The sequence below is a fragment of the Pyxicephalus adspersus genome, chromosome 5 (assembly GCF_032062135.1).
Source record: "Pyxicephalus adspersus chromosome 5, UCB_Pads_2.0, whole genome shotgun sequence".
NCBI lineage: Eukaryota > Metazoa > Chordata > Amphibia > Anura > Pyxicephalidae > Pyxicephalus > Pyxicephalus adspersus.
Window position 1 is genome coordinate 8,178,436 of NC_092862.1, and position 15,465 is coordinate 8,193,900.

Sequence of the window (15,465 nt, forward strand, 5' to 3'; positions counted from 1 at the left end):
TTTGCAAGTCCCTTGTATGCTTACCTGTACTTTTGCTTGTTTTGAAGACCCTTAATTAGTACTCATGCCCAAAGGTCCAACGTTATGGGCTGCATTGGTGTTCGAAGCCATTGACTTTAATAAGCAGCAATTCAAGGATTTGGGGTATGGCAAGATTGTACATTCAAAAGCCAAGTTGGCATTGACAACATATTTTCAAACTTTCAATGTTTTTTTTTTTTTTCTTTTTTTTAAAAAAGGGAATAAAAGATTCAAGCAACATTTTAAAGACTTTAAGTCCAAGATAAGGGGTGGTGGTAGGTCAAACCACCAGTGGGAAAGTCAGATTCAGAGCAGGAAAGGGTGGTTCTGGCCAGAAGCATTAGGAGGGCAGGTCAGGTTAGGAGCATGAGGGGAGCAGAAGTAGTAGTCAAGTCAGAGGCAGGAGGGGGAGTGGGGCAGGTCAGAGGCAGGACTGAGGCAGTTCAGAGGCGGGAGTGGGGCCGGGTCAGAGGCAGGAGGGAGAGTGGGGCCGGGTCAGAGGCAGGAGGGAGAGTGTGGCTGGGTCAGAGGCAGAAAAATGCTTGCCTGAGTGATACCATCTTTTCTTTTCTTTCCTGGTAATTCCAGTGCTAATGAAACAGAACATCACCAGCAGAAGTCTTTCTTTTAGCTTAATTTGTCAGATTTAAACCTTGAACAGAGCTCTCCAGTATTCTTTAGTGGTTCTCTTGTATATGCAAATATCATCCTGAGTTTATGGAAATCAACAACAGATGGTTGTAGGGTGATAATCCAGATCACATGTATTGGGGAGCCTTACGTTGCATTGGTGGCGAGGGTGGGTGGTGCAAATGGTTCAGTTTCTTTTGGATTTGCATTTAATTTGTAGTGCACATTCTGCACTCATGTTTTAAAAGTCTATATAGCAGAACTGCAGTTTTTGTTTGCCTGGTTTGCGGTTTTACATATGCCTGCAACTTTGTTGCATTTCATTAGCATAGACTCAAATCTTCAGACAATACGGTTTGTATTCTAAACACTTTTCCTGATCGGCTGGAGAGCCATGATTGATGCCAAGCATTGTGCTAGGTCTCAGTGACAGCCATATCACCGCTATTGACCTCACGGGCAGCCACAGAGACCAAATATTGGCTGGGAACTTTCAGAAGAACTGTCAGATGCCCACCCTCAAAGCGGCTAATTAGGCTGTCAGTCACTGTCCCCCAGATCATATCACTGCTAGACCTGGAAATTATGGCCTTTTGCGTCTTCTCTGGGGTGCTGCGTCTGAGCCCGGAGGCATCCCATCCTCTGTAGTAGTAGCTGCCGAAAAATACCTTCTCTTTCCTGCCTTTGTTTTGTTCACTATATTATACAAAGCTTTCATTTCAATCTCTTTTTATCAAGCCCAGTTTTAGGTATGACTTTTGCGTACTCGGAATAATATATTCACTTTACGTTTTATTTTGCCTAGTGCACTATGAATAGCTCTAGCTGTATTTGTGTCTCTCCCTGCTGTGGCTTTTGGCAGAAAAGATACCCTCATAGTCTTTTACATCAGATGTGTAAGGAGGGTTTATGCAGGGAAGTATGTGCATCAATTACTTTCTACTCTGTCCAAAGCGGGTCTTGAAAATCTAGCATAGTTAATTGAAGAATAATGGCTGTCCATATATTATCTGTCTTTCAATTAGCAAAAAATGTTAATCATGGTCATATCCTAGACATTCATAAAAACATTCATTGGAGGATTAGTTGGAAAATGGCAAAGGAGCTCCGCGGAGGCGGGGATAAATGGAACCACCCATGCAGTACTAATGTTAAGTTGTGTGGCTAGGTATACTGTGGAGGAACAGAGCAGGGTAGAACAATCTTAAAATTTTCCAAGCAAATATTTCCAGTTGTACTTCTTGAAGTGCCTAGGTTAAAATAGAATTTATTTAGTGTTTTTTTTTTATTACTAATATTTTATTTAAGTATTTTTGTATTTGTGTATCTATACATTTATTTTATTTAAAGTTTCCTTTTTGATTATTGTTTTTGCTTTCTTTGGAAAAATTTGAAGGGACATTTTCTTGAAACAAAGACAATCCATGGGTGGTTTGTTTAATAGATCTTCGGTAACTCTCACGGTTTACAGCCATTACAAGCTCTCTTAAAAACGACCAAAAAGCTTTTTTTCTTACAAGGGTGAGATTGGATATAATTTAAGAAAATTGCCAAAATATTCAGATATGTACTTTGGGAATTTAAAAATTACAATTACTTTTTTCTGTTAAAAGTCCACCTGTAGTATGTATACCTGTCAGTGTATACATCACATTATTAGTCAGCCTTGACACATAATGTATATAGTCAAATTTAAACTGAAAGGTTTGACCTTATAATGCCATGATTGGAAAAACTTTTTTAGTTTATACTTGGTTCACACCACTAGTTGGTGCTGTGTCTTCAAGTAAAGTGCGTAACAAACACTTTCTGTCTGAAACTTTAGTTTGTTTGTTTGGTATAGTTTGTTATGCAATTTACCTGAACACAGTGTCATCCACTGGTATCCCAAAAAAAAATGATATTACAAAATGCTTTTAAAAAAGGGGCTGTGCAATTTAATAGAAAGTGTAAGGACACTGTGCCAAACACTGGTGGCCAAGAGTAATACACAAAAGATAATATAGGAGCAAGTGACCCATCATAAACAATGTAGGGGGGAAACAATAAACAGACTCATCCCATGTGATTTCAATTTTATTAATATATCATCCCAGAGTACAACATTAGATAAAATTGACCCACACCTTTATTCCCCTTTAAATTTCTCAGGTTCGCTGACCATATTATTATTTTTCAGTCCGCTGTCAAATCTCTATAGTAAGCCACATGGCACAGACGGCTGTAATCCCTTGTAGCCAGTGGTGGTATGGACAGTAGTAATAAATGAGCTACATGGATCACGGCTGGGTATACATTAATCTTTTGCTGCAGGTGAATGTTAATAAAGACAAGCACTTTCTGTTATTAACTCCCTCCTCTATCAGTGACAGCAATGTGAGGTAGATAGGAGGTGAGACCGTGGTCTCATGTACCATAAAATGTCTATGACCGCTAATACATCTTACCTTCACTCCCATATGGAAGAAAACAGATTTCAGTGAATTTACAATGTGTATTGAGCACACCTTCTGATATTTTACTGCTACATAAAATTCAGATGCTGCTGTCATGTTTTTTTCATGTTTGCTAGACCATATTTTCATATATTGTGTTTTAGGCATTATGATACCCCTTATTAAAGCAATTACTCACCTATCCTCGTTCCATCTCAGGGTGCCGCCATATTTCTTCTTCTTTTCTTCCTAAAGATGATCTTTGGCCAGTGGATGACGTAACTTGCTTCCCGGTACACTCAAGGAAGGCCAGGACTGCAAGGTTTCCCTGGCATACAATTTGACAGCTGGACAGAAATCAGGCAAGCAAGAACAGTTATTACAAAAGGGAACTGCCTATTCCTTTCTGCGATAACCACCTGCCTCAATCGGCTTTTTTAAAAGTGGGACTTTACATCCACTTTTTTTACTTCCATTCATATATGTAGTTGTGAGAAGCTACAAATAGAAACACTTCGTAAGTGCTGGCATTAAGTTAATCATAAGACTTTTTGCATAACGTTGATCGTATTCGTTAAAAGGTTAAAAAACCACCCAGTGCAATCAAATGACACGATTTGCTGAAAGTGTAATAACCGCTAATTGCATTCACATCTCTGCATGTAAAAATTCTTCTGTAAATAAAGTGGGATAATTAATATTTGTTACTTTGCTCTGCAGCCTATCGCTCTGTGTTAGCTGCCAAATGAAGTTCAGCTGTGTGTTATAAAAGATCCCTCGCTATTATTTTATGTTAATCTTACTAGGTATGGAAGCCTTGAAGGGAAATTATTGTGTAAATGCACTGCAATGTTACTGTAATTCATAGTAATAGTAATTTTAGTAATATTTATAGTCTAAAGGTACCATATCTAAACTGATTGTAAGAGAACAGATTTTTGTAAACTCACCTGGACTTTTAAGGCTCCATCTTGATAGGCTCACAGTATCGTATTAATCTTTAAACAAAACTAATATTTATTAAAACAAAATATGAAACACATCTTTTTTTTCTTTTTCACAAATGTACCAATGTACAAATATTACACATTCAGTCCCAAATTCTTTGACGCATTTCGCAAATATGGCTTCCTCAGGAATCAAAGCATTGACATAAGAGTGAATTAACCTCCCCAGTGGTAACCCCGAGTCACACTCTGGGTAGTTAAAAAAAAAAAAAAAAGTAAAAAACAAAGGCTTACCTGGTCCCATCTGCATCTTCCAGGCTCCAGTCATCCCCTGGCTGCGTCCTCTTCCTCGATCTGTCCCTCGGCGAGTGCGCTGACGTTACCTTGGGAGTTCCTGGTGACGTTGGCGCGTACAGCCCCTTCTAGGGACGCGGCAGGAATTTTAAATTATTTTATATAGCATTCAATACAAAATAACTGTATTGAATGTAATACGATGTATTACAATGTAATGCATTTCTCTAACATTTCCCCATTGTTGGACATGCATCTTGTCCGTTTGTTGTCACTATATGTTCAATCCTCTCTTACAATCCCCATTGGTAATCTCAAACAATTTGCATGCATTAAATACTTTAAATTAAATATGGAAAGACATCTTGATGTGGCTATGAGCAGAAATCGGCAAACTTGTGTATTAAATCAAGGACAAATAGATAAAGCAAGCAGTTAGGTCACTCCCATATAAACTTTGAGAGCTAAGACCATGTATCCATACAGAAATCCCTAAACTAATAAATCGCAAAAGATTATGTGGGTATAACGTCTCACATTCTGACACGTTTCACCTACAGGCTTCTCAGGGGATTTACGAAGAGTATTACATATGGTAGAAAAAAGGACAGGCTTTCTAAGAAGGGGATACATCATTGGAGAGTATATGTGCAATTGGTTCCGCATAGATTTCTGAAGTACGGCAGTGTATATAGTGCCAATTATCCCAGGGCAAAGTAGTATAGTGAAATGGAAAGCCACATGAATCTGTGTCTTTGAGCAGTATATTGTTGCTTTCCCTCCTGTCCCATCCATCACTGTACATGGTGCCATTTTTACTTGGTCAACTTCCAGCAATTTCTTTTTTCTGTCATTGAGGAATGTCAAAACTATGGCACTTTAGCTGGACTGTAGGTGGGTGTAGCAGGGTTCCTTTGGTTCCTACAATTTCTGAGCCAATGGATTGCAAAGGGTAGTCTGCATGATGTATCTTTCATCTGGTGCATCAAGTTTCCTAAGTCTAACATTGCACTTTTGGTCCTTATAGTTGTCTGATTTTTTGCAAAAGATCTTGGAGGCAACATCTGGAAAACCACATCTTCTGTAAAATTTCCACCTGCAGAAGACTTTGTTAATGCAATAAGATACCCCTCTCACGCTCACGCCTACCATTGTGTAAGATTTCAAAAACTGAACTGTCTTTAGTGAACTCAACTTGATAGAACTTGGCTTTTACCTACCTGAAGTTTATTTTTTTCCATTCAGATGATTGTGTTTGATTTAAAAGCAGGGAGAAAAGTGTTTTTAAAATGTTATCCAATCAAGACATGTTTTTTTTTCTTTTAAAGAAAAGGTGCTCTGTCCTCCGCCCACACTTATTTGAACAGATACTTACCCAGGCTCCATATATATGTGAAAAGCTAAAAACACATATAAGGTATCCCTATACAGTTCATCATGAATTCTGCAGCCAGACTCATCCATCCTTCCCACCGCTCCTCTTCTGCTGCATCCCTTTGTAGTTCTCATTGGCTCTCTTTTTTTCCAGGAATCAAATTCAGGCTCCTGTGCTTTGCCTTCAAAACCCTCCACAGTTTTTTCCCCACTTACCTTTCTGACCTTATAGAAAAATACTCCCTCTAACTTTGTTCCCTCCTCCAAGGACCTACTAATGACTTCCCTGCTCACATGATAACATGATGATAACCACATCACACACACGGCTCCAAGACTTTTCTAGAGCTGCCCCGACTCTCTAGAATGGTCTTCCTTGTCCCATTTTTTTCCCCACCCTATATTCTGTTTCTTGAAACGCTCACTACCTCCCACCACTCCATATCCCCCCCTTTTATTGTATGCTGCTTCCCCCAACTCTTAGTTTGTAAGCTCTTCGGGGTCCTCTCCTCCTGTGTCACTGTCTGTCATTTGCAACCCTTATTTAATGTACAACGCTGTGTAATATGTTGGCACTATATAAATACTTAAAAATCTTAATACAGGCCAGACTGAAAAAATTTGCTGGGACGTTTTTTGTTTATTTAAACTTTTAAAATAAGCTGTAAAAGTTTTTATATTGTTGCTTTTTTAAGTATCGGAATATATTTTGCTTTTCAGTGGCATTTCCAATTTTACGTGCTTGACATCATAGGTATTTGGCAGAATGTTATCTATTAAATTTCATGGAAAATGTGAATTCTATCCTGTTTGTATGCACTAAAATGTAATTATTTGTGTAATTCTTTTTAGTAAGTGTGACCGAGAAAGGTTGGAGCCCTGTGCTCTGAATGTACTCATAAGTTTTAGTAAATAACATTTTTTTTTTTATCCCATATAGATTTGCGTGTTGAGAAAAGAAAGAGAGGGCGACCAAAAGGCTCCACCAAGAAGTCTGTAACAGAAGAAGAGCCCACAGAGAACAATGGAAGTGTTGCCCAAGATGGCAAACCGGAAACAGAGGACGGCTGGCTCTCCTCCGAGCCGGTACCAGAGAACCTGGAGTGCCGAAAATGCAGCCGAACCTTCTCCAACATCCGACAGCTGAAAAAACACATCTGCATCATTGTATTAAATGATGACGAGGATGTCACACAAGGTGAGACCAGGCCAATGCAAGACACTTTAATAAAACTGTTTTGATGAAACCATTTCTGGTTTCATCACCACTTTTTTTTTACTTTTACCATCTGCTGAGGTTTATGTCGCTGTGGACTGTTAATATCTGTGCAGCGAGACGCCTTATCTGCTGCAACTCTAATATGTTTGTGTCAATATTTGCCAGCGTTTATCAAACAAAGGACATCTATACCTGAAATTTAATTTAGAGGTTATAAAAATTCAACTAGCGTGTCTTCAGAAAAGCAAAAAGGATTTTAAAGAATCAGCTGTGAATGGAGCTATAGCTGAATAATAATGTATTAATGACAGGATTATAATAGTAATGGAGGACTGCATGGTCTATATATTCAGTATATCTTGGTATTCCACTATTTGGAATACAGTTACAGCTGATTTTTACCCCACCCTGTCTGACAGCTACTGTCAGTATGCATGAGTTTCCCCTCACTATTACAATCTATCATATGTGGATGATCAGATCTAGATGGAATGGGATAATCGGGTGGGATCAGTTCAAAACTAGTACAAGGCGTAAGATGTACAGGACAATATACGAAGCCTTACAATAATTCCCAGCACACAATTTTAACAACGCCGATAAAATAAGAGGTTTTTTATTAATATTAGTGTTATCTAGTATTTATATCGCACCAACATATTACTCAGCGCTGTACACAGTCAAGTCACTGACTGTCCCTCAAAGTAGCTCACAAAATAATGTCCCTACCATAGTCCTATATCATTACCACAGTATAAGGTCATTTTTTTGAGGGGAAGCCAATTAACCTAACTGCATGTTTTCTGACTGTGGGAGGAAACCGGAGTACCCGGAGGTAGAACCTGCAAACTCCAAGCAGATAGTGTTCTGTCCAAGATTTTATTGTACAAATTTGCATAAGAAACCACACCACAATGTCAAGGCACATCTGTAAAATGCGATCCAAATTTAAAATTCCATGAGAGCATTTAACCTTAAGCGGTACATTTAAAAATACTTATTTTAAATTTCCCGCCTGGTTCCGTCTCCCAGCTACACAGTCCCGCCCCCCCCCCCATCCGCATGCTCGCACGTCCCTGGCCTCATGTCCTCAACAGTCACATGCTGGGAACGCAGATGTCAGGCGGGCATCTCCAGTGGAAGCAGATGCTGGGCGCTGGAGGACCCAACAGGCATGTGGGGACCAGGTAAGCTTTAAAACTCCCTTGAAATTCCACCCCGAGTGGGGCTCGGGGTTACTGCTTTTGGTACTGAAAATTAACCCCGAGCCACACTCAGGAATACCGCCAAGGAGGTTAAACCAAAGCTTACAATGAAAACAGGTTTTCAGAAGGCATCCCTCTTTCTTCCTAAAGTGGTCCCACACTCAAAAAGTTTACTGTGTTATAGGAAACATTTAGAAGTTATATTGTGCTTAAGCAGTGTCTTGAAAATTGTGTCTTGAGTTGCTTCCTGAAAAATATTCTTCCAGTATGTGCACCCCTGTACTGGACACCTATTCCTGTATATCTGCAGTGTCCAGTTCATTTAGGGGCTCCCCAAACGGACCATCAGAGATCAGATAGTACATCCTCATTAGGAAGATTTATTGTTGCAACAGAGAAAATAAAATGCTTATCAGTTAAAGTTTAAAGATTGTAAATAAAACAAGGAAATACATCAATCTTTAGAGGCATACATAATCACTACTGTATAGGAGGGCTGAAGCTGTTATCTAATTGTCATTAGACAGATTGTCCAAAAATGTATGTATACTAAGATGTCCATTGAAAAATGAACTAAAGTGGGAAAAACAATCATACTTACCTTTAATCCCTCAGATCCCTCGATGGCGCTGGACCTTTCCTTGGTGAGGTCCTGCGCTGTCCTGAAATTCTTTACCTTCTGTCATCTTCTTCAGTCTTCTTGCTACGTCACCAAATCTCGACTGCACAAGTGTGGAATCGGGTGACGTAGCACACTGTAAACGTAAACAGGGAGGCGATCTTGCTGCGCATGTGTGAGATCAGCATCTCTTTCACCTTAGTGGAAAATATTCACCGAGATCAAGCATGCACAGAAGTAGCAGCCAAAGCCTTCCTGGATGTATGACATAGGTATCCTGGGAAGAAAAAATATCACAGGGTGTCACAAGGGTATCCTAGAAATGCCTGGACATGGCTACAGCTACAGTAGCTGCCTTTTATTTAGTTTTGCCTGAATGCTGGAAAGTCCTGATCTGGTGAATCCCAATTGAATATCTTCAGTATCACTCATTTTAGGTATCCCTTTGACACATGGAGAGCTTGCAATTAGATTTGAGTAGATTTCCCAGTGCAAGGCAAAATCAAAACTTTCGATTGCTGGTTGTAACGTGAAACATTACCAATATCAATACTTGTCATATCAAGCACTATCTGGCACCTAGGACAAAAAATAAAAAGCTCAGCTCTTTATTTCTGGGGTCATCTTTGAAGCAATCAAATTTGTATTTACCTTCACTCCAGTGACAGCGCACGTCCATCCTGCTCTTCCCAGCGCTCTTTCCCCCAAAGAGTGATCTTGGGTAGCATGGTTGCTCGGAGGTTAGTACTCTGGCCTAATTAACCTATAGTGCAGTAGTATTGTGAGCCCAGACTGCTGTAATGACATCAGAATGCTGGGTTTAAAGGATGTGCTTTAAATATCATTGGTAACACCTAATAGCAGGAAGAATTATTGTGAAAATGGTTCTTCTTTTTTATTCTTCCCTTTTACTGGTCTATTCATTTTTTAAGCTTTGGTTTTGTTATAATGTTTGGGGTTTTATTGTTCCTTCTTTATTCAGGCAATGACTTTGAGGGGAAGTTCATCCTGCCGGATTATGAAAAGGAGAAGGAAAAGCAACCAAAGCGTTCCCGTCTTCAGAAAGCAGAAAAGACGTTACAGTCCAAAGAAGCTGAGAAGAGCCAGGGAGTAAATCCCATCATCCGTGTTCTTTTAACTGCACACGAGGCTATTCCAGGTACCTGTATCCGTGTCATGCGTTTTTCGAGATAAAGCTTTAGAGAGAGCCAACAACAAGTTACTTATCTCAACGTATTGCCAAGGCAGCCTGTGTATTGAAAAGTACGGAATTTATTACAGGTTACACTGCTGTCAGACAGATTACCTTGCTGTACGGCTGTCTCGTTCTACCAGCAGGAATACAATTCTTAGTGAGATGTGTTTCTGGGAAAAGGCTCATGGTACTCCATACCCCCTTTATGCCTGGAAGGAGCTTTAAAAACATTGCATGAAATATAAATCCAGCCGTGCTGGCTTGCTGAAGTTCTGTCTGTATTTTTTGTGAAACATTTACAACTATATAAGTCTCTGTAGAACCTCCAGGTATCTCCGTCTACAATGCGGTAATCTGTCTCATTCAACATTTAACATGGTAACGGTGAGCAAGCTTACCAGGAGCTTTAGGCACTGCCTAACGGAACTGTCAGTATAAATAAGTTGAATACATTTCAAATGTAACAAAACCGTGTGCAGTATTTGTTTTCCTCAGGATCCAGGTCCATATTCTTTGTGTGGAAGCAGTGGTCTTTTTGCAGAGATTCTATATATCCATTACAGTGACCTACAGTGGGAAGAAGCTGTAGGAGGGGGCAGCGCCTATAGTGTGATCCAACCTTTTAATAACCACCCAAAAACAGCTGGGTGGTTACTAAAAAGTGCCAGGTGGTGCACCTGACCAAAAAGGGCCCTGGGAATGCTGGGTTGATAGTTAGAATTCCCCTAGCAGTGGGGAACATTAAAGCAGAACTAAGCCCCATTAAAGCAGAACTAAAAGTCAAAATAAAAAACCACTCTTACCTTTAATCCGGCAGATCTGTCGATCCATCTGGAGGTTTCGTCCATAGTGTCCTGCGTCGTCCAGGTATCCTTCTTTGTCCCAACACCAAGGAAGCGTCAGGCGCCGCCATCTTCTTTGCTCTACTTCCGAGTTCTTCTTCATACATCACCCGGTCTAGTACTGAGCAGGCACAAGATCGGGTGACGAAGTTGGGGAAAAAAGATTGCTGATCTCGCTGCGAGAAGAGTGCGTAAGATCGTCATTTTTTTTCATTAAAGAAAGGTGATCAGGCATGCCCAGAAGGAGCAGCCAAGAGCCTTCTGGGAGGCATGACATAGGAATCCAGGGAGGATTTGCACTCCCATTCTTTCCTTTATCGCTGCTATGGTGCGCGCTGCAGTAAAGGGTAAGTGCTGCACTCCCTTCTTTAGTAAAAAAAAAAAAAAAAAAAAAGTTGTCTACCCTTTTGAGTAAAGCAAAAATTTGGAGTTTAGGTATAATTATTTAACTCAACTGTCCCTGTTCCATTTTGGGTGCTGCCGTCTTTTTCCTTCTATTCTTCCTCATTCTGATCTTTAGCCATTTTGATTGGCCAGGCTGGGATGACCCAACCCCCGGTCAACCATTGGAGTTCATTCATTCACAGCAAAAGCAGGAGAAGTGAGGATGTGCTGGATATTCCAGGAACTTAAACAAAGTTTCAATGTGCAGCTCAGAGATTTTGACCGCTGAAGTGAGTGATCAGACAGGTAAGAATGTTCCTTTCTGCAACAAAGCCCTTCGAGGTCACCAAGTATTAAAATTGATCTTTAGTTACATGTTAATACAAAAGTATATTTTTTGCAAAAATATCCCTGCTTCCACGCAGAAAGCAACACTCTTTTGTAGGGGAGAGGCTTTTCTATATAGAAATTCGCCCAGATTAGGAACTGTAATTACTTTTTGATTCAGCTGGGATATGTTTAACACAAAATTTCACTTTCAGTTTTTTTAAATTGGGTAATATTATATATATAATATATATATATATAATATAATATATATATAACTTATAATAATATATATATAACTTATATATATAATATAAGTAAACATTTAAACTTTATGCACAAATAAAAGACACAACTTTATCATTAATACATAATTAAATGTGCATAATATAATTACTTGCGATCAGTGTAAGTACTACCTCTCGTCAGCTTCTGCACAGCTGGGGCTTCTTCAGTGGAAGAAGCGGCACAACGAGGGAACCATTCCATTATCACTGCGCTACTTTGCTACTGGTGGCTTTGGGACAAGGAGGCTGAATGATGTTGACCCTCAGACCAAGAATCCCTAGCAGCAGAAAAACAATTACTGTAGAGGAAATTTTTGTATAGAAAGTGAATCCTAGGCTGCCTACACACACCTAATTTGTGTTGCTGAAAATTATCTTTCTTGATTGTTTCCAGCCACAAAAAGAGTGACAGATGAATGAACGAATGCTTTACACACAGCACCATTCTTTTCTATGGAGGGAGGAGTGGGGGGAGTGAGCAGCACCCAGTTGTGCTCTTTTACATTGAATTGTACATCGGTTGTTCACAGTCGGTTGTTCATTGATCTGTCAGGACAGATCCATGAACGATGTTTTATCGGCCACTGTACACGTCGGCTTCTCACCTGAGACAATCCTGACCGTTCATATTGGGTGAAAATCATCTGATGTGTAAAAACCCCTTTTTTTATTTTTTAATAGGCCAGTTATTACCTTATTTTTATGGCTGGGGTTATGATTTAATACAGTTTTGCTGCCCTAGTAGAGGGATGTTTCTGTGTCTGACACACATCATTAGACATCATTTTGCTTGTATTTATTTGGCAGGAGCAACAAAAATAGTTCCAGTCGAAGCGGCAGCTCCTGCGGCTGAGCCAGAAGTGGCCTCTCAACCAGCTGAGCCCGAGCAGAGCCTGAAGAGGGGTTACCAGGAGTACGCCATCCAGCAAGTCCCCCAGGAACAGTCTACTAATTCCAGCAGGTAGCACTGATATTCCCATTCCTGTGTAATTTCTCGTTTCTATTGTGTCTAAGGACTTGTACAACCAGTAAACCTTTAAAGCATAACTGCATCTTCAAATAAAATGCAATTATCATGTATTCCTCTTTCCCAAACCTAATGTCCTCCCTTCTGCAGATGGTATATTTACCAAGATTTATTGGCTGTCAGTTTTTTTCTGTGTGCACAGGTAGACACATTTACACATTACAGCCCCATAGACTTCTATGAGAAGATTTCAGTTTGCCTTGGTCAAAATCCCACAGAAATCTTTGAGGCTGTAATGCACAGGCCCATCTATTGCAGCACTGGATGGTAACAAACCCAAACAAATGACCAGTAGATTTTGGTCAATATATATTTGTGGAGGAGGAGGGTTGGTTAATTTTGGTAAGGAAAGGGTCAAACATGATATCTGCTCCTATAGCACAGCTGCGCTTAAAATTGCATAAAAGTTAATCCGAACTCCTGGCTGGAGACATCAGCCCTTGTTGTGCATCCTATTTTCTACTGGGAGGGTTACCTTCTCATTTAATTTACATGAATATAAATAGGACGAAATAATACTTTTATTTCATACTTCTTAGGACTGCAGTCTGGACCCCAAAGCATAAGGAATAACTCTCTCTTGGCTTGTGGAAGGGAAGACATACTTTATCTCTCTACTTTGGATATCTGACTTCCTAAATTTGGAGTTATTTGTGATGTCCTCTTAGTCGTGCATAGCTGTCCCTGCCTTTGTGAATAAACAACTTGGCTCCTATTGTATAATGTCTGGCGCAGCAAAATCAGGAAGCCATGTTAAATCTCTCTGTAAATGCCCCAGCAAGCAGTCAAAATCTATTAAAAATTTGACTCTCATCACAGGTGCAAGATCGGGTGATGTAGCCATCTTAAAGGGGAAAATAAAGAGAGACGCTCTCATTGCAAATGTGTGAGTTCGACATCTCCCTCCCGTTAGTAGAAAAGTGCCCCTTCTGTGCATGACCGAGAGCGTGCATAAGGAGCCTCCCGGGGTGCATGATGTAGGTATCCTGAGAGGCTCTGTGCTCCCATCCAGTCTTGATCGCCTCAGTCACAAGACTTAAAAGGGGTGTTGAAAAAAAAAAATGGAGTTTTCTATACCCTTTTATGTAAAGTAAAAAAATTAAGTTTAAGTCAGCTTTAAGAAAGCTCCTGCAGAAAGGCAAAATGCTGGAGTTCTATAATCCTAGAATACTGCATGGATCTGAAAGAATTACACAGGATACCAATATACAAGTACCAATACACTCTCCTATTTGGTTCCTGTTTAGCCTGAATGGCAGCTGTAAAAAGAAAATCGAGTGTCATTCTCTATCATCCTTTGAGGGGAATCACAGGGTGATATACAAAACACCTCTAATTCCACCTGATGTCTCCCAAGCACGGAACCACACCCAGACAACTTATTTGCTATCGTTTGGCTGTGATAGCTTTAATCTAACACCAGTAAGTTGAAGGTAAACCGATGAAACACCTCAAAGTCTCACTGACTGGCGGCAGAATTGTCAGGCGTTGAATTGATGTGAAGTAATCACGGTCGCTGGCGCAGAGCAGCTTGTATTTCGCACCAGATTTGAGAGCTCGTTCTCCAGAGAGGTTTAAATTTCAGCTGCTTTAATTTCACTTAGATGTAGATTAGAGCCTTGCACATAGTTCAGCAATCAGAGCTACTCCCCGGGCACCTGGAACTTTTAGATTTACAATTAGGAAGTTCAGCAAGTACCGGAGGAGGGAATAAAAAAAAAAAAAAAAAGAAAATGTATTTGCCATATAAAATGGGTAAACTTCATTAGACAGACGCAGGAGGATCTCCCAGGTATATTCCTATAAAGGATTAATGTTCCGTCATCGCTTTTCAACACGGCTGCAGTTAATTTAATAACGCAGTGCAGATAGCATTAGCTTTAATAGTCTGCTGCAAGTCGGGTTAATAAAAGCTAATACCTGATCAGCTGTTATGGGTTATGCAATTTTGCAAAGTGCTTTTTAAATTAGCTCTTCGGTCTTTTTGGCACAGCGTTTTCCAGCCTTTGCTGTCAGCTGCCAAGTGTCATCAGCTGGACACGGTGCCTGTTAAAGCTGAGCTACAGCGAATGGCTAAATATATATTTGAACTACATATAAGGTGAATGTTTCACCTGCCAATGTATTTGTACTTCTGTCCCAGCAATTGTAAGATTTCTGCAGCTCTGCTACGCAGCACATCACTCTCTGGCAGGGCAGGAGACCTGATTTTTCTTTGTTGCAGATAAGAATAAGAATTTATATAGTGCCAACCTATTACGCAGCCCTGTACAATAAATAGGGGTTGAAAATGAAAGACAGATACAGACAGTGACACAGGAGGAGAGGACCTTGCCTTGAAACTTACAATCTAGAAGTTGGGGGAAGTATCAAAGTGACACCCAAAGGTCTTGCTACTCCTCTAACCTAAAGTAAAATTTTATGTATTTCAAATATTGGGACTTTTTAGGCAACCCAAAATAATAAAATTCAGTTTTAAAAGGCTCAATTGGTTGACGTGTATAATGGGTTTCAACCACTTCCTGAGGGGCATAAATTGAATGCTACAATTACAAGTAATTAAGTATAAGTAATAATTAAGTATAATAATCATATTAAATACTTTCATAATTCAAGATCAATTTCATCAATTTACAATAATCAAAAATAACTATACAAT

At 39.8% G+C, this 15,465-nt stretch overlaps 1 protein-coding gene across 3 annotated transcripts in view; it reads left to right on the forward strand.

Moving 5' to 3' along the window:
- The window catches only part of ZFAT (zinc finger and AT-hook domain containing), a 127,279-nt gene that overhangs the window by 41,599 nt on the left and 70,215 nt on the right, over nucleotides 1-15,465 (forward strand). For all 3 annotated transcript variants that reach the window (XM_072410633.1, XM_072410635.1, XM_072410634.1), the window contains exons 4-6: nucleotides 6,642-6,899; nucleotides 9,727-9,903; nucleotides 12,587-12,740. In XM_072410633.1, the coding sequence (XP_072266734.1) occupies nucleotides 6,642-6,899; nucleotides 9,727-9,903; nucleotides 12,587-12,740 (589 nt within the window). The remainder of the gene's footprint in view (nucleotides 1-6,641; nucleotides 6,900-9,726; nucleotides 9,904-12,586; nucleotides 12,741-15,465) is intronic.